At 40.1% G+C, this 18,340-nt stretch overlaps 1 protein-coding gene across 2 annotated transcripts in view; it reads right to left on the bottom strand.

The window, feature by feature from the left end:
* Positions 1 to 18,340, bottom strand: part of med4 (mediator complex subunit 4) — a 31,753-nt gene that overhangs the window by 1,260 nt on the left and 12,153 nt on the right. For both annotated transcript variants that reach the window (XM_073045952.1, XM_073045954.1), the window contains 5 exons: positions 16,877 to 16,943; positions 16,363 to 16,533; positions 11,871 to 11,928; positions 11,283 to 11,369; positions 9,892 to 10,023 (listed from right to left, as the gene is read on the bottom strand). In XM_073045952.1, the coding sequence (XP_072902053.1) occupies positions 9,892 to 10,023; positions 11,283 to 11,369; positions 11,871 to 11,928; positions 16,363 to 16,533; positions 16,877 to 16,943 (515 nt within the window). The remainder of the gene's footprint in view (positions 1 to 9,891; positions 10,024 to 11,282; positions 11,370 to 11,870; positions 11,929 to 16,362; positions 16,534 to 16,876; positions 16,944 to 18,340) is intronic.

Below are 18,340 nucleotides of genomic sequence, written 5' to 3'. Positions count from 1 at the left end.
TAAATTAGTGCAAAAATAGAAATGAAGGGGTATTGAGATAGTGTTAGCGGATTCAATGTCCATTCAGAAATCAGATTTCAGAGGGGAAGAAGCTGTTCCTGAATTGTTGAGTGTGTACCTTCAGGCTTCTGTACCTCCTTCCTGATGGTAGCAACGAGAACAAGGCATGAACTGGGGGATGGAAGTCCTTAGTGATGGATACTGCCCTTTTGAGGCCTTTTGGCTGTGTAAGCATGGTAAGTGCTAGCGTTAGAGCCTAAATTCAGCTGCAAATAAAAGGAACAAGGGGGTCAAGTGGAGCGGCCATTGTTGGGAGTGTGCCAGTGAAAGAGTGGGAAGACTTTGGTGTGAACAGGCGGAGGCACTGATAAAAAGAGGCAAGCCTTTGTTTCAGTACAGAGTATTCAGGATGGAGTGCTCCTCCTGTCAGATGTGGGAATTCAGGATACCTGATGGTTTCCCTGAAGACTACACCCACAGGATGTGTACTCAACTTCAGCGCCTGACTGACCAGGTCAAGGAGCTGGAGCTGGATATACTGAGGATCATTTGAGAGGCTGAAGATATTGTAGAGGTGGTCACAACCAGATTAGAGGTTTAGGACAGTAGACGGGTGAACACCAGGAGAGAGAAGCCATTTCAGGGTGCTCCTGTGGCCATTCCCCTCAGCAACAAGTAGAACTCTTTGGATACTGCTGGAGGGGGGAGTGACCCTTCAGGGCACAACAACATCAGCCAGCAGACTTGTGGCACTGTGGCCGGCTCTGAGGCTCAATAGGGAAGGATACAGTTAGGCAGTGTGGTAGTTATAGGGGACAAAAAGGAGATTCTATAGCCACAAAAGAGTCACCAGAATGGTACGTTGTCTCCTGGCTGCTAGGGTCCAGGATGTATCGGAGCAGCTGCAGGATATTCTCAAGGGACAGGGTGAATTGTCAAGAGGTGGTGGTGCATACTGACACCAATAACATGGGCAGCAAAGAGGAAGAGGTCCTACGCAGTGAATATACAGAGATAGGAAAGAGTCTGAAGAGAAGGACCTTCAAGATAGTAATCTTCGGCTTACTTCCAGTGCCACAGATTAGTACAGGTAGTAATGTGGGTGAAAACACGGATGAATGAGTGGTGCAGGGGACAGGGTTTCAAGTTCTTGGATCATTGGTACCTTTTCTAGAAAAGGGGTGACCTATTCAAGAGGGATGGGATGCACCTGAACTAGAGTGAAACCAATATCCTGACTGGGAGGTTTGCTGATGCTACTCACAAGAATTTAAACTAGTTTTCCAGGGGGCTAGGAACCAGAGCACCAGATCAGTAAGGGAAGGATCAGACCAGAAGGGAGATGTCAGGTAAAATATTGAACGGCAAAATCAAAATAACAGGTAAGATGGATTGGATAGTTTGAAATGTGTATATTTTAATGCTAGGAGTATTACAAGACCATAAGATATAGAGCCAGAAGTAGGCCAATGGGCCATTGGGCCCATTGAGTCTGTTCCATCATTCGATCATGGGCTGATGCAATTCTTCCAGTCATCCCCATTCCCCTGCCTTCTCCCCGTACCCTTTGATGCCCTGGCTAATCGAGAACTTATCTATCTCTGACTTAAATATACCCAATGACTTGGCCTCCACAGCTGCTCGTGGCAACAAATTGCGCAGATTTACCCTCTGACTAGTTTCTCTGCATCTCAGTTCTAAATGGACATCCTTCAATCCTGAAGTCATGCTTTCTTGTCCTAGAATCCTCTACCATGGGAAATAACTTTGCCATATCTAATCTGTTCAGGCCTTTTAACATTTGGAATGTATCTATGAGATCCCCCCTCATTCTCCTGAACTCCAGGCAATGTCTGAGCTCCCAGACATTCCTCATATGGTAATCCTTACATTCCAGGAATCATTCTTGTGAATCTTCCCTGAACCCTCTCCAATGTCAGTATAACCTTTCTAAAATAAGGAGCGCAAAACTGCTCAGAATACTCCCAAGTGTGGTCTCATGAGTGCATTATAGAGCCACATCACATCCCTGCCTTTATATTCTATGCCAACATTGCATTCGCCTTCTTCACAACCGACTCAACCTGGAGGTTAATCTTTAGGGTATCTTGCACAAGGGCTCCCAAGTCCCTTTGAATCTCTGCATTTTGAATTCTCTCTCCATCTAATAGTCTGCCCGTTTATTTCTTTCACCAAAGTGCATGACCGTACACTTTCCAACATTGTACTTCATTTGCCACTTCTTTGCCCATTCTCTCTGCAGGCTCTCTGTTTCCTCAACACTACCCGCTCCTCCACCTACCTTTGTATCATCGGCAAATTTAGCCACAAATCCATAAATTCTATCGTCCAAATCATTGACATACATCGTAAAAAGCAGCGGTCCCAACACTGAAACCTGTGGAACTCCACTGGTAACCAGCAGCCAGCCAGAATAGGATCCCTTTATTCCCACTCTCTGTTTTCTGCCAACCAGCCAATGCTCCACCCATGCTAGTAATTTCCCTGTAATTCCATGGGCTCTTATCTTACTAAGCAGCCTCATGTGCGGCATCTTGTAAAAGGCCTTCTGAAAATCCAAGTACACCATGTCTACTGTATCTCCTTTGTCTACCCTGCTTGTAATTTCTTCAAAGAATTGCAGTAGGATTGTCAGGTAGGATTTTCCTTTCAGGAAACTATGCCGGCTTTTGCCTATCTTGTCATTGACCCTACAGATACACTGTAATCTCATCCCTAACAACTGATTCCAACAACTTACCAATCACTGGAGTCAGACTAACAGGTCTACAGTTTCCTTTCTACTGCCTCCCACCCTTCTTAAATAGTGGAGTAACATTTGCAATTTTCTTGTCATCCGGTACAATGCCAGAATCTTATCGATTCTTGAAAGCTCATTGTTAATGCCTCCGCAATCTCTCCATCTACTTCTTTCAGAACCCAAGGGTGCATCCATCAGTTCCAGGAGATTTACCACCCTTAGACCATTAAGCTTACTGAGCACTTTCTCAGTCGTAATTTTCACTGCACCAACTTCACTTCTCTGACACTCTTGAATGTCCAGCATACTCCAGGCATCTTCCACTGTGAAGACTGATGAAAAATATGTATTCAGTTCCTCTGTCATCTTTGCATCTCTCATTACAATATCTCCAGCATCATTTTGTATTGGTCCTACATCTACCCTCGACTCTCTTTTACCCTTTATATATTTAAAAAAGCTTTTATTAGTCACCAGATTCCTTTCATAATTCATCTTTACCTTCCTAATGACCTTCTTAGTTTCCTTCTGTAAGTTTTTAAAAGCTTCCCAATCCTCTATCTTCCCACTAGCTTTGGCTTCTTTGTATGCCCTTTCTTTTGCTTTTACTTTGGCTCTGACTTCACTTGTCAGCCACGGTAGTGTCCTTCTTCCCTTTGAAAACTACTTCTTATTTGGAATATATCTGTCTTGCACTTCCCTCATTTTTCACAGAAACTCAGCCATTGCTGCTCTGCTGTCCTTCCTACAAATGTCCCTTTCCAGTCAACTTCGGCCAGTTCGCTCTCATACCATTGTAATTTCCTTTATTCCACTGAAATACCGACACATTGGGTTTTATTTTTTCCCTCTCAAATTTCAATGTGAACTTGATCACATTGTGATCACTGTTCTCTAAGGGTTCCTTAACCTTAAGCTCTCTTATCACCTCCGGATCATTACACAACACTTAATCCAGCACAGCTGATCCCCTAAAACAACCAGCTGTTCTAAAAAGCCATCCCTTAGACATTCTACAAATTCTCTCTCGAGGTCCAGAACTGGCCTGGTTTTCCCAATCCACTTTCATGTTAAAATCTTCAGTGTGACTAACGTGACATTGCCTTTCTGATACGCCTTTTCTATATCCTGCTGTAATTTGTAATCCACATCCCAGCTGCTGTTTGGAGGCCAGTGTACAACTGCCATTAGGGTCATTTTACACTTGCCAATTCTTAACTCAACCCACAGAGACTCTACACCTTCCAATCCTATGTCATCTCTTTCTAATTATTTAATATTATTTCTTATACAGGTGGCTGCCGTCTTTCGAACGTTCACTTTACAACACCTCGCTGTTACGAAAGACCTACGTTAGTTACCTGTTTTCGCTAACAGAAGGTGTTTTCACTGTTAAGAAAAAAGGCAGCGCGCGCCCTGAGCAGCTGAGCTCCTCCCCCGGAACTGCAATCTAGCCGGCATTGCTTAAACACGTGCCTCTGAGCATCTGTGCTTTATGTCGATTTACTTTGTGCATCCGTTAGCAAGATGAATTCTAAGGTATCAGAAAAACCTAAGAGCTTGTAAGGGTGTTACACTTAGCGTAAAAGTACATGTAATTAAGCATTTCGATTGTGGTGAATGAAGAAAGGACACTGTCCACACGCTGAACTTGCCTGCGTCCACCATTTGCACTACAGTATTTATAAACAGAGGGAAAGAATCCTGAAAGCTGCCGATGTTACTGTTGGTTCTGCTCGTAGCAAAGTGGTCTCTCTTAGTCGGCATCCAGTAATGGATAAAATGGAAAGTCTATTGCTTGAGTGGATTGATGGGTGTACAAAGCGTGGTGTTCCGTTAAGTTATTATACTTAAGGAGAAATCAGTCAGTCTTTTTAATAAGCAGAAACAGAAAGCACTGGACGATGGTGATGAAAGTGTTGCGGAAGTGGGATTTAAAGGCAGTCATGGGTGGTTTGATCAGTTTCTGAGGCGAGGGCAGCTTCATAGTTTAAAGTTTACTGGAGAGAGTGCTTTGGCTGATACTGAAGCTACCGAAAAGTTCCCAGCAGAACTGAAGAAAATAATTACAGAAGGTGGTTATTCGTATAAGCAAGTGTTTAACTGTGATGAAACTGCAATTTATTGGAAAAAATTGCCGAGCACCCCAAGAAGATTAAGATGCACGGGGCATGCGACAAATTAACTGTTTGGATTCGAAACTAGCTTGCGCATAGAAGACAGAGGGTAGTGGCTGAAGGAACTTGGAACTGGAGGTCTATAATTAGTGGTGTTCCACGGGGAACTATGCTAGGACCTCTGCTGTTTGTGACATATATAAATGGATGCAAATGTAGATGGGTGGGTTAGTAAATTTGTAGACAATACCTAGATTGGTGGAGTTGTGGATAGTGTAGAAGACCGGCAAAGAATACTTTGCGATATAGATTGGTTGCAAATATGGGCAGAGAAATGGTAAAGGGAGTTTAACCCAGAAAAATGTGAGGTGTTACACCTTGGTAGGGCAAATGCAAGAAGAGAGTACACCGTTATGGGCAAGATCTTTAACAGTGTTGCTGAGCAGAGAGATCTTGGGATCCAAGTTCATAGCTCCTTGAAAGTGGCTACACAGGTCGATAAGGTGCTTAAGGCGGCTTATGGAATGCTTGCTTTTATTAGTCGAGGTACTGAGTTCAAATGTCACAAGTTTATGTTGCAACTTTATAAAACACTGGTTAGGCCACATCTGGAGTATTGCGTACTGTTCTGGTTGCCTCATTATAGAAAGGATGTTGAGGCTTGGAGAGGTCAGAAGAGGTTCACCAGGATGCTGAGGGGAGATCTGATAGAGGTTTAAGATGATGAGAAGCATAGATAGAGTAGACAGGGAGCATCTGTTTCTCAGGGTTGAAATATCTAATACCAGAAGGCATGCTTTGAAGGTGATGGGGGTAAGTTCAACAGGAGTGTGAGGGTTAAGTTTTTTTACTCAGAGTAATGGGTGCCTGGTTTGATGGTAGAGGCAAATACATCAGGGATGTTTAGATAGCCACGTGGATGTAAGAACGATGGAGGGATATGGACATTGTGTAGGAGGGGTTAGTGTTTGGGTGTTTCTGATGTGCTTTTTAGCTTGTTCAGTACATATAGTGGACCAAATAGCTTTTTCCTGTACTATACCATTCTACACTCCTTGAAGATATCCTGGATACTATGGAGGCTAGTGTCTATGGTGAAGCTGAGCAATCACACCCCCCACCCCATTCTGGATGGTGATGCATCAGTTAGAATGTTCTACAGTGTACAGCTGTAGAAATTTGCGAGTGTCTTTGGTGACATACCAAATCTCCTCAGACTCCAAATGAAATACAGCCACTGTCATTGTCTTTGTAGCTGCGTCAATATGTTGGGTCCAGGTTAGATCCTCAGAGATACTGACACCCTGGAACTTGAAATTGTTCACTCTTTCCACTTCTGATCCCTCTATGATGACTGATGTGTGTTCCCTCATCTTACCCTTTCAGAAGTCCACAATCAGTTCTTTGGTCTTGCTGATGTCAAGTGCAAGGTTGTTGATGTGACACCGCTCAAATGGCTGATATATCTCACTTCTGATATATTCTTACCGTTATAATACAAAACACAAATTCTTAATGGACAGTTTATTTGTCCACCAATACAGCATACAGGCAGTATGCTAGCATTGAGGTTGTTAGTTACTGGACTATTGAAACATGAATTTGAATCACATCACAGCATTCAGGTGATGGGATTTAAAAACATGGAAGTAAACATTTGGAATTTAAAAATATTGAAGTTCGAGTTTATTGTCATTCAACAGTACACATGTAAATGAGGCAGTATTCCTCTGGACCAAGATGCGCAACACAGTACATATATATAACTCACACACTCACACAACTAATATTACCACAAATAAATTAACAAATAATAAGGTGCATTTATGATACAAGTAAACAGTATACCACTATTGACCCTTCAAATATGATGAGACCTGGGTGATGGCAGGGAGTCGAGCAGTTTTAGGGCCTGGGAGAGGAAGCTGTTTCTCATCCTAACTGTTCTTGTCCTAATGCTATGGTCCCTCCTGCTTGATGGTAGGGGGTCAAAAAGATTGTTGGACGGATAGGAGGGATCACCGACAATGCTAAGGGGCCCTGCGTACCTAGCGCTCCTGATAAATATCTCAACTGGGTGAAAGAGAGACCCTGATGCTCCTCTCAGCAGTCCTCGCAATTCTTTGTTCAGACGTGTCCAGGTGCCTTGCAATTCCCATACCAGATAGAGATGCAGCTGGTCAGGACACTCTTGTAAAAATTGCTTAAAAGGTGGGGGGAGAGAGAGCCTCACACACTTCAATCTCCTCAGGAAGTGGAGACACTGCTGTGCTTTGTTGACCAAAGAAGTGGTAATGAGGGACCAGGTGAGATCATCCATTACATGCACTCCCAACAACTTGGTGATCCTAACTCTCTCCACAGAGGAGCCGTGTATGTGCAGTGAGGAGTGATGTGTTTAATAACAGTGATATTCTCGATGCATTTTTCTGTGTAGCCAGTCACAGATCTCTCATATTCATCAATATTAATGTGATGGTCATAGGTAGCCGCCTCCCTGAACATGTTCCAGTCTGTGTTTTCAAAACTACTCTGTAATGTGGAGGTTGCTCCTTCTGGCCAGATCGTTATCTGCCTTTGAACTAGTTTGAGACATTTAATCAGTCCGGTATGCAGACATTAGTATAACAGATAAGATTAGCTTAACAGATCCACAGGTTTACCCATGACAGTGACTAGGTTCAGATGCACTGGAGACTGTCAGGGTGGGTGCTGACATACTTGTTCCCTTCTGTTCAAATTTGTATTTGCATTTGCATGTTTTGCTGGGGCTGCATTATTTTCCCCGGGATACTTTGGTCTCCAACCATGTAGAAAAGACATTCTGATTCGTAGCTTAATTCACTACTGCAAATTACTCCAAGGTAGACAGTAGGAGAACTGGAGGAATGGTTGATCTTGTGAGTGAACTCATTGAGAAACAGGATTGACAAGATCAACTGTCACTAATTGTTGTAGAACTCAGTGGCTTGCTAAGTTATTGAATGGTTAAGACTAAAGCAGATTGCTGTGGGCCTGGAACTACATATATACTAGACAGGGTAAGGACAACAGATTCCACTCTCGGGATAAGTGGATCAGGTTGGATTTATTTGACAGTTTGATCGTATCGTGATGGATTCTCTCTTCCACCCATTAGGGATATTTACCAGGAACACTACATATACAGGACTCTCAGCGTTGTCGTAATTCCCCCCTCCACCCATCCAGCAATCTCTTTGACTCCCCTACCATCATGCCGGAGGCCCATTGCATTAGGACAAGAACTGTTAGGATGGTAGACACCTTCCCCCCCCCACAGGCTGTGAGATTACTGAACTCCCTGCCACCACCCAGGTCTCATCATCTATAAAGCGCCAGTAGTGTTATACTGTTGACTTTTTAAACTCCTATCGTATATGCACCTTATTATTTGTTAATTTATTTGTAGTAGTTGTACTTCGTGTATGTGAGTTATATGTACTGTGTTGTGCACCTTGGTCCAGAGCAGTGTTGTTTCATTTGGCTGTATACATGTATACAGTTGAATGACAGTAAACCGAACTTAAACTTGAACTTGGGAAGCATTAGGCTCAGATAGTATACCTGGTAGTGACCTTAGATCCTGTATGGATCAGCTGGCAGAGGTATTTACAGCCACTTTTAACCTCTCTCTGCTTCAGACTGCAGTTCCTCCTGCTTAAAAAGGCCATTATCACCCCTGCACCCAAGAAAAAAAATGACACACCTTAATGACTACAGCCCAGTTCCTCTAACATCTACCATTATAATGTGCTTCGAGACGCTGTCATGGTACACAACAATTCCAGCTTTCCACAACAACTTCGACATTGCATTTTGCTTATTGCCGAAACACGTCCACAGTGAGTGCATTCCCTGGCCTAGCACTCATCTCTGAAGCATTTCGACAGTAAAGGCACCTATGTTAGCCTATTGTTTATTGACCACAACTCTGCTTCAAGCAACCTCATCACCAGACTCCAGACTGTGGGAGTTAATGCCTTCCTCTACAACTGGATCCTGGACTTTCTGATCAACAGTAAGGAAAGGCAGCAACTCCTCTGCCACAATTAGTCTATACACTGGTGCTCGACAAAGTTGTTTCCTCAGCATCCTTCTCTACTCCCTGTACTCTCATAACTCCATGACCAGATTCTGCTCTAACCCCATCTACAGGTTTGCAGATACCACTGTAACAGGCTGTATCTCTAATTGTGATGAGTCAGAGTACAGGAAGGAGATAGGGAGCTCAGTAGCATGGTGTCATGACAACAATCTTTCCCTTCACATCAACAAAACATTGACTTCAGAAAGGGGGTGGTGCACATGCTCCTATCTACATCAACAGCATTTTAGAGGAGCTTAGCATGGAAGAAAGAAAGATAGAGGACTATGTGGGAGGGAAAGGTTAGATTGATAGTAGAGTAGGTTAAAATGTTGCACAACATTGTGGCCCCAAGGGTCTGTACTGTTTCATGTTCTATGTGAATATGTAACAATAATAATACAATACCAATATCAAGTTCCACATACAGAATTATAAAAGGTATTCAGCAACCCCCCCCCCCCCCCCGGAAGTTTTCATGTTTTATTATTTTACAATATTCAATCACAGTGGATTTCATTTGACTTTTTTGACACTGATCAACAGAAAGAGATTCTTCCATATCAAAGTGAAAACATATCCCTACAAAGTGATCTGAATTAATTACAAATATACAGCGTAAGTATTCACCTCCCCCCCCCCCCCCCACAGCACACCAAGTCATCACTGGTGCGGCCAAATGGTTTTAGAAATCACATTAATTAGTTAAATGGAGATCTGTGTGCAGTCAAGGTGTTTCAATTGATTGTAGTAAAAATACACCTGGAAGGTGAATACTTTTTAATAGGCACTGTAGATAGCACCTAAGGCCAGGGTCAAACCTAGATCACTGCAGCTGTGAAGCAACAGCACTATGTTCTGTTACTATGCTACCCTTAAATCATAATCTATGTATTGTTAGATTTTACCTGGTAATCTGCCTGCAGCCAGTGCATCGCCAGGTAAATGCCCATTCATTCCATTGGTTGAAAGGTTACTTTGTTGTCCCAGAAGACCACTCCTCATTTCCAGATCAGTAGGATATGGTCTCCGTGGATCACCTAAATCAAAGCATGTATCATAATCACAATTCACAATACAAAGCTTTTTGTTTAATTGTTTAATAATATTTAACGTGTAACTAAAGAAATTGCCAACACTTGTTCATTAAAACAAAATCAGAACACAGCTGATTAAAAGTCCCATTTACTAATATTAGAATTGTGTTAGCTGCATGACGTCACACATTAATTCTCCAATTTCTGGTCTTGCAGAGGGATCTAGCTCACATTAACTGAATTTATAGAGGATGACCCAACACGTTAGATTTGAATGAATGGTGCCAAACAGAGCCAAATAGTTTTATAACAAAGTTTTTTGTTGTAAAATATCTCATCTGAATGATAGATTTTATAACAAAATCTGTTTCCAACAATGATTTAATCAGTAAATGCACGGCAGGAGGACAAAGATTTAAGGGCATCACAAAAAGGATTAATGGAAACGCTTGGTGGATTATGAAATGAAATATACTATTACAGTGATGAAAAAAATCCACTAGAGCTTTAAAAATAAGTAGATATATAATTGAACATTAAAGAACTGTATGCTTCGGGGCGGGGGGGAGAAAGCAGCAGAATATGATTGAACAGATAACACCTCAGGGAAGGGGTGCACGTGTAATATCTATGTCTTGCACTTTATATGAAACCCATATATTCAAAGCTGTTTTTGGGAAAATACGACAATTGCATTAAACATAGAACAATACAGCACAGAAGACCCAAATGAGCATGATGTCAAATTAAACTAACCCTTTCTGTGTGCACTTGATTCATACCTCTGTGTTACCTGCTTGTTCATGTGCCTTTCCAAAAGGCCCCTGAACTATTGTACCTGCTTTCACTACCATCTCTGGCAGTATGTTCCAGGCACAGTTAAAAAAAACAACTTGCCTCACACATTCCCATTAAACTTCCCCCTCTCACCTTAAAGCAATGTTCTGTAGTATTCAGTATTTCTATCCTGGGGGGAAAAAACATTCTGCCAGTCTATCCTACCTATGCCTCTCAATTTTATAAACTTCCATCAAATCTCTCCTCAGAGAACAATTCATGTTTCTCCAACATTTCCTTATAGCTAAAACATTCTAAATCCAGACAGCATCCTGAACCATCTCCAAAGCCTCTACATCCTTCCTACAACCAGAATTGCATGCAATAGTCCAAGGTGATTAAGAATATTTAATATGAAATTAGTATTAATATTTTAAAATCACAGTATCTTATTGGCATAATTATGCCAATTATGTTGTTCTTACCTGGGACCCATGTTAGTGGTGCTGCTACTGCGTTGCTAGCACTTATCCTATGAGCATATTTGATAAGCTCTTCGGATGAGATTGCACCTGCAAAGAAAATAGAACCATTATTCATTTATGATCAGATATTAAAAAAATATGAAAATACTCAGCACAAATTCTGGTAATATTTAGATTTTTCCTTTTGTGCTTTCTCACGTAAAATTTCAAAACAAAAGGGAGTGAATGTCTATTTACGTTAATACAATATCAAGTACTTTATCAAGCAATTTTCATAATTGCAAAACTTTTTGTCATGCATTTTAATTGTTTTGCACAACAGTAAGCATGCAAAAGACTTAGCATTAGAATTCCTCCTACAAGAGGTCTGGAATTTGCTGAGTGAACTATTAGAAGACCAATGTAATGTCACTGTATTGATGTCAAAAATCAGTATTGTTATGCAATAGTTAAAAGCATACAATAGTTTAATTATCATTCACAATCTTCCTCTGTAAAGCAAGTCTATTGTAGAACTATGCTTAATTGTCTCAGCAGTGTAGTAGCAATATACAATGCTTAAACAATTTTCTGGGGGTTTTTTCCTACCTTTTCTTGCTTTCTCTATAGATTTTAATTTCTCTTTGGCTTGATACACAGCAGCGGCCTTGGGTGGGGAGACGGGGAAGAAAGGATAAATTTTATATTTCATATAAAAGGCACAAATGTCTTCCAAGTACTGTTAAAAGATATAGATTTAAATGCATCTTTTCTAGAATTACATTAAGTTACTATGAAGTTAGTTTTGAAGTCTTAGGAAAGACTGACATCTAATCATGATCAAATTAAGCTTTAATAATTTCTTGGAATTCATACATATTTCTGAGAAACAGAAATGAAAGTATATACAGTGGTTTACGGTTAATTGGGCCATCAGTTAATCTGGATAGCTGCTTATTTGGGACAACTCTAAAAGAACAAAATCAGATCGAGAATAGCTAGGACTGCCTTCATTTATTTGGGATACAATGCCACCTAAATGGCACAGAACACTGTTGTTGAACAGTTTCTAATTAGTGTCAGTCACGTGCACTTGCATGGCCTTTAAAACACTACACTGTGTTTAGACTGAACAGTTTTTAAATAGCATCAGTTGCATGCGTGTACAAAAGCAGTGACCTTTGTCACTGACAGTTGGTGAGTAATATCCAGCAAGACAATTCAGAACTTTTTTGCTCAGAGCGTTTTCAAGAATTGAAGCTTGGAGAAAGTGCCAGAAAAGGCGGAAGTGAAAATGAAAAGATTTCACTATTTCAACAAGTTTGCAACTACGAAGAATTTTAAGTATTGATAGTTAGCTTAAATGTTATAATGAAAATGAAGATTTGGAAGATATAATCATCAAAAGATTTATTTGAAGGCAGTCCATTATCTGCACTAGGTGCACTGATTTTGTTCATTTACAGTCAACCAAAGAACACGATGCAATACACTGGATTAATACCTCTGTCGATAACTATTAGGAACCAACACAGTTTTACAGTACTGTAGTAGTTTGGTAGTGTTCTAATGTGTTCTGTATTTCATTTCTGTTCTGCGAACAGACAAAATTAAAGTTGAATTGTTTGACAGAAATTCACACTGCTGTGTTTGGAGGAAAACAGAACATCAAAACTTCATCCCCGCTGTGAAGCACAGTGGAGGGAGCATCATGGTTTGGGGCTGCTTTGTTACCTCAGGGCCTGGACAGCTTGCAATCATTGAGGGAACAATGAATTCAAAATTGTTTCAAGACATTTTACAGAAGAATGTCAGTGTAGCAGTCTTGTCACTTGAAGTTTAATAGAAATTGGATGATGCAACAAGACAATGATCCAAAACAAGAGTAAATCAACCACAGAATGGTTTAAAAAGAAGAAAATTTGTGTTTTGGAATGGCCAAGTCAGAGCCCAAACATTAACCCAATTGAGTTGCTGTGGCATAACCTGAGGAGGACTTTTCATACAAGGTATCCCAGAAATATTGATGAACTGGAACAGTTTTGCATGGAGGAATGGTCTAAAATTCCACCTCACTGCTGTGCAAGTCTGATCAGCTGCTACAGGAAATGTCCAGTGGAGGTTATTGCTGCAAAAGGAGGTTCTACCAGTTATTAAATACAAGGGTTCACATACTTTTTCCAGCCTGAACTGTAAATGATTGAACGATGTGTTCAATAAAGACATGATAAGTACAATTGTTTGTGCATTATTAGTTTAGGCAGATTGTGTCTGTCTGTTATTGTGACTTAGATGAAGAACAGACATTTTATGAATAATTAATGCAGAAAAGTAGGTAAATGCAAAGGGTTCACAAACCTTTTCTTGCAACTGTACCTACATCTCTTCAAATGAGAAGTGTAAGAATGGCCAAATAATGGCAAGTGAAATCAGGGCATATGTGAGAGTAGTTTATAGAAATAGTGAATGTGGACTTCAGGAAGTCCTCATCCAGTGATCAGCTGTGGAAGGAGGGAGCAGTTTCAAGTTCCTGGGTGTCAACATCTCTGAAGATTTATCCTGGGCCCAACATATCGATGCAATTAGAAAGAAGGCACAGCAGAGGCTATATTTCATTAGGAGTTTGAGGAGGATTGGTATGTCAGCAAAGACACTCGTAAGTTTCTACAGATATACTGTGGACAGCATTCTAACTGGTTGCATCACCATCTGGGCCACTGCACAGAATCAGAAAAAGCTACAGAAAATTGCAAGCTCAGCCAGTTCCACCATGGGCACCATCCTCCCCAGCACTGACGATATCCTCAAAAGGCGATGCCTCAAAAAGGTGGCATCTGGCAATTAAGGACCCCCAACACCCAGGACACATCCTCCTTTCAGTGCTACCACCAAGGTGGTGGTATAGGAATCTGAAGACATATTCTCAATCTTTTAGGCACAGTTCTTCCCCACTACCTTCAGATTTCTGAATGGACAGTGAGCCCACGTACACCACCTCACCGCATAGAGAAGACATACAGATGACATGATACAACAATGTAAAAGCACAAGGATTGATCAGTAAGTTTATTTATGACACAAAATTGGGAGGTGTAGTTGATATTGAAGAAGGTTATCATAGATTACAGGAGAAACAATCAGTTAGGGAAGCAGGCTAAAGTGTGATGAATGGATTTCAGAATAGCTAAGTATGAGGTGATGCATTTGGAAGGTCAAACCAACTCAGGACTTACATTATGAAGTATAATGGAACAGAGAAACCTGTGACAGTTCATTGAAAGTGGTATCACACAGGGTGGTGAAAAAGGGATTTAACACACTGGCCTTCATTAGTCTGCGCATTTAGTTTCAAAGTTACAGCATTATGTTGCAGTTGTGTCAATCACTGGTGAGTCCACACTCAGATTACTGTGTACTGTTTTGATCATACTGTTATACTGCAGATGTGATTGAAAAGAGTGCAGAAATAATTTATTTCTTGCAACATGGAAGAATGAGAGTTGACTTTATAGAAGTGTTTAAACTTATATGGGTGGTAATGGTCTACTCAAGGACTAGCAAGTCCAAAACTTGAGGGCATAGGTTTAAGGTGAGAGGGGAAAGATTTAAAAGGGACGTTTGGGGCAACTTTTCCACTCAAAGGATGGTGAGTATATGGGATGAGCTGCCAGAGAAAAAGTGATCGAGGGAGGTACAATAATATGGGGTGAATGCAAGATATGGGAATAGCTGTTTGGATATTGTGGTCAGCATAGAGTGATTGGGTAGAAGAACCTGTATCCACACTGTATTGCTCTATGACTCAAACTAATAATTCCTGGGTCTGTGCTGAGTTAGCTATCCCAGTGGTGCTGCATAGATAATGCAATATGAGTGATAAATTAACATAGTTCTTCTTATCAATGACCTCTAAAACTTACACATTTGCAGATAAAATACGAAATGCAACACAGTTAGAAATTCAACAAAATCAATGCAGGAAATGTGGCAGCACAGATGACCTATCTTATGACGTTCATTCAGTGTATTTTGCAATAATGTCCTTGCTCCCCTTTGAGAACCTTAAAGAAGCTTTTATAAACAGCTGAAAATGTAAAATCAAACATTTTGCTATCTTAACTGAACATGCAATGCTTCTTTAGCAAATTGTCAGCTTAGAATTTGGTACAAGTCTCTGGCCTGTGTTTCTTACAAAGCAGAATAGACCAATGTACCTAATTTGATAATAGTGACAAAATGAGTAAGAAATATGAATTTGGGTAGTCTGGTGCATGTTTCCCAGGTAAAGTGCAATTCTCATTATAGGTAGAATCCCAAAACAGCAAGAGCAGAACAATATATGAAATTTACAATAAACATTAACAGAATTGGCAAAGTGTGAGCATCAAGATTAATAAAGTTTATAAATACAGGTGGCCCCCGTTTTTTAAGCGTTCGCTTTACAACAGCTCGCTGTTACGAAAGACCTACATTAGTACCTGTTTTCACTAACCAAAGAGGATTTCCACTTTTACGAAAAAAAAGACGTTGGCTTTATACGTGTGTTTACCCCGAGAAAGACTACCATGACCGTGAAGCCTTGAGCGGGCAGTTGTGTGCACATGCGTGTATGTGCTGATTTTTTTCCCTCCAAATTGATTTTGGCTTGCTGTCTTCCCGATTTTGATAAGTGAAACTACACCATACATACAATATTTCTACTTTATACAGGTTGTATATTTATCATATCATTCCTGCTTTTACTATATGTTAGTGTTATTTTAGGTTTTATGTGTTATTTTGTATGATTTGGTAGGTTATATTTTGGGTCTGGGAACACTCAAAAATTTTTCCCATATAAATTAATGGTAATTGCTTCTTCACTTTACGATATTTCGGCTTACAAACGGTTTCAAAGGAATGTTCTACCTTCGGATAATGGGGGAACCTGTAGTTTTATTACATCTTTTATGAAGTATATCAGGTAATTTAAATAATGTGATCAGAGGTTTTAAAAGCCAATACATTAGTCTGAAGATATAGGATTCTTAATCATCTATCAATTAATAAAACAAAAAAATCTTTAAATGACTGCTTTCAAAAAACTGCAGCTATAACTCACCAATATGTGTTCAGCCTCTTTGAGCTGTTTTTGTAACAGCTGGATGTCACCATCTCTTTTTTCCACCTCTTTCTCCAGAAGGTGCATTTCCTCCTGGATTTTACCTTGCTCCAATGCAACTTTTACTATTTCTTGGAATTCTCCATCCTTCTGAATCAACAGATTCAAGATCTGGAAAGGTAACAAATTTTTTGATGGGTAAACAAGCGTTTTTCATTAACTTGAATGTTATTTGTGTGGTAACCATATTCATATCTAAGATCTTTAAAACATAATTTGGATATATAGATTTTAATACATGTAGCAATATAAAACATTACAGACATTCACAACTGTAATAAATAAACAAATGCTTCTGAGCAAAGCCCTCCACTTAATACTGATTATTTCCACATTTTAAGCTGATGTGAATTAGGTTTTCTTTTATTGTGTTAGATTAAGTACAACAGCACAATTTAAATAACACCCTAATAGAAGTCATTCCAGATAATACAAAGATATTTTCATTACTTACCTGATTTTCTTCACCTGGCTGTGCAATTTTTTGGTTTCTGGATAATGCAAGTAGCTCAATTAATTCCCTGAAGATGAAAAAATAAAACACTTAAAATGAAATTAATTTTGACTCCTAATCTTTAAGAACAAAATTTTACCTGAAATATTCAAGTGAAGTTATTTATCCATTCATAATGTGAAAGATATCTCCCTTTACCATTATGTTGACACGAAACATTTCTACATCAAGGACAGCACAGTCAGTCCCTCAGCAATTTAACATTTCCAAGGCCAGACAAGGTTACTTCAATTTTTTTTTAAGCAAATCATGAGCACTCAGGAATGCTATATTCTGACATTGAGGGAAAACCGAACTGAGATTCTTATATGTACTTAAAGTTATTGAGAGACAGGAAACTTGCAACATCCAATGCTACTGGAATTGGAACCCAAATGCCACACTGTGCTAATCAGCTGCATTGCCCAGTTCACTTGTTAGGTTTAATAACATCATAGCATAGCATCAATAATACAACTTCTGTTTCTCTAAATGTATAACATCAATCTTCATTCAAGCTTCAATTATAACCATTGAATCATATGGAACTGTATTAATCTTATACTCATCTGTTATACACTTTCCAGAGAGCAATATGCAAGAAGTGGAAGAATTATCCTCTAATGCAATCAAGTATATCCTTTCCACGGAGAACCTGAGGCAACAAAAACATCATACCTTTGCTCTAGTTAAATTTTATACACTTGGATAACTAACCAAGCATCAAACCTAACAATCTGCTGGAGAAACTCAGCAAGTCAAGCAGTATCTGTGGGAGAAAGGAACTGTCAACACTAAAGACAAATGATCTATCCTGATGCAGGTTTTATTGACACTTCCTTGTTGAACTCCTCCATCAGATTATTTATTGCTTCACATTTCAGCATCAGCAGTTTGTTGTATCTCTACAGCCTTTCTAGTCTGTATGACTCATTAAAACAATGCAACAAAGATTCAGGAGGCCACACGAATGTATAATTTTTACCAGCTGGTTTCTGTACAATGGTAAACAGAGTAATGTATAAATACATTAGGTCAAGGAGGAAGTGTTGGACCTCCTGATGAGTACTAAGGTGGATGTCCCCAGGCCCTGATGAGATTTACCCCAGATTTTTGAAGGAGGCAGAGATGAGATTGTTGGGGCCTTGACCAGTATCTTTGTGTCTTCTCTAGCCACAGGCGAGGTTCTGGAGGACTGGTGAGTGGCTGATGTTGTAACCTCTATTCAAGAAAGGAATATGGGATAATCCTGGGAAATACACACTGGAGACACTCACGTCAGTTGTAGGGAAATTACTGAGGAAAATTCTTAGGGATAGGATATATGAACACTTGGCCTAATTAGGAAGCACCAGCATGGTTCTGTGCAGGGCAGGTCATGCCTCACCAACTTGATTGAGTTATTTTAAAAAGGTGACATGAGAG

This window comes from Hemitrygon akajei, chromosome 5 (assembly GCF_048418815.1).
Source record: "Hemitrygon akajei chromosome 5, sHemAka1.3, whole genome shotgun sequence".
Lineage (NCBI taxonomy): Eukaryota > Metazoa > Chordata > Chondrichthyes > Myliobatiformes > Dasyatidae > Hemitrygon > Hemitrygon akajei.
Note: the sequence above shows the minus strand (reverse complement) of the source record. Positions and strands in the feature narration are given on the sequence as shown.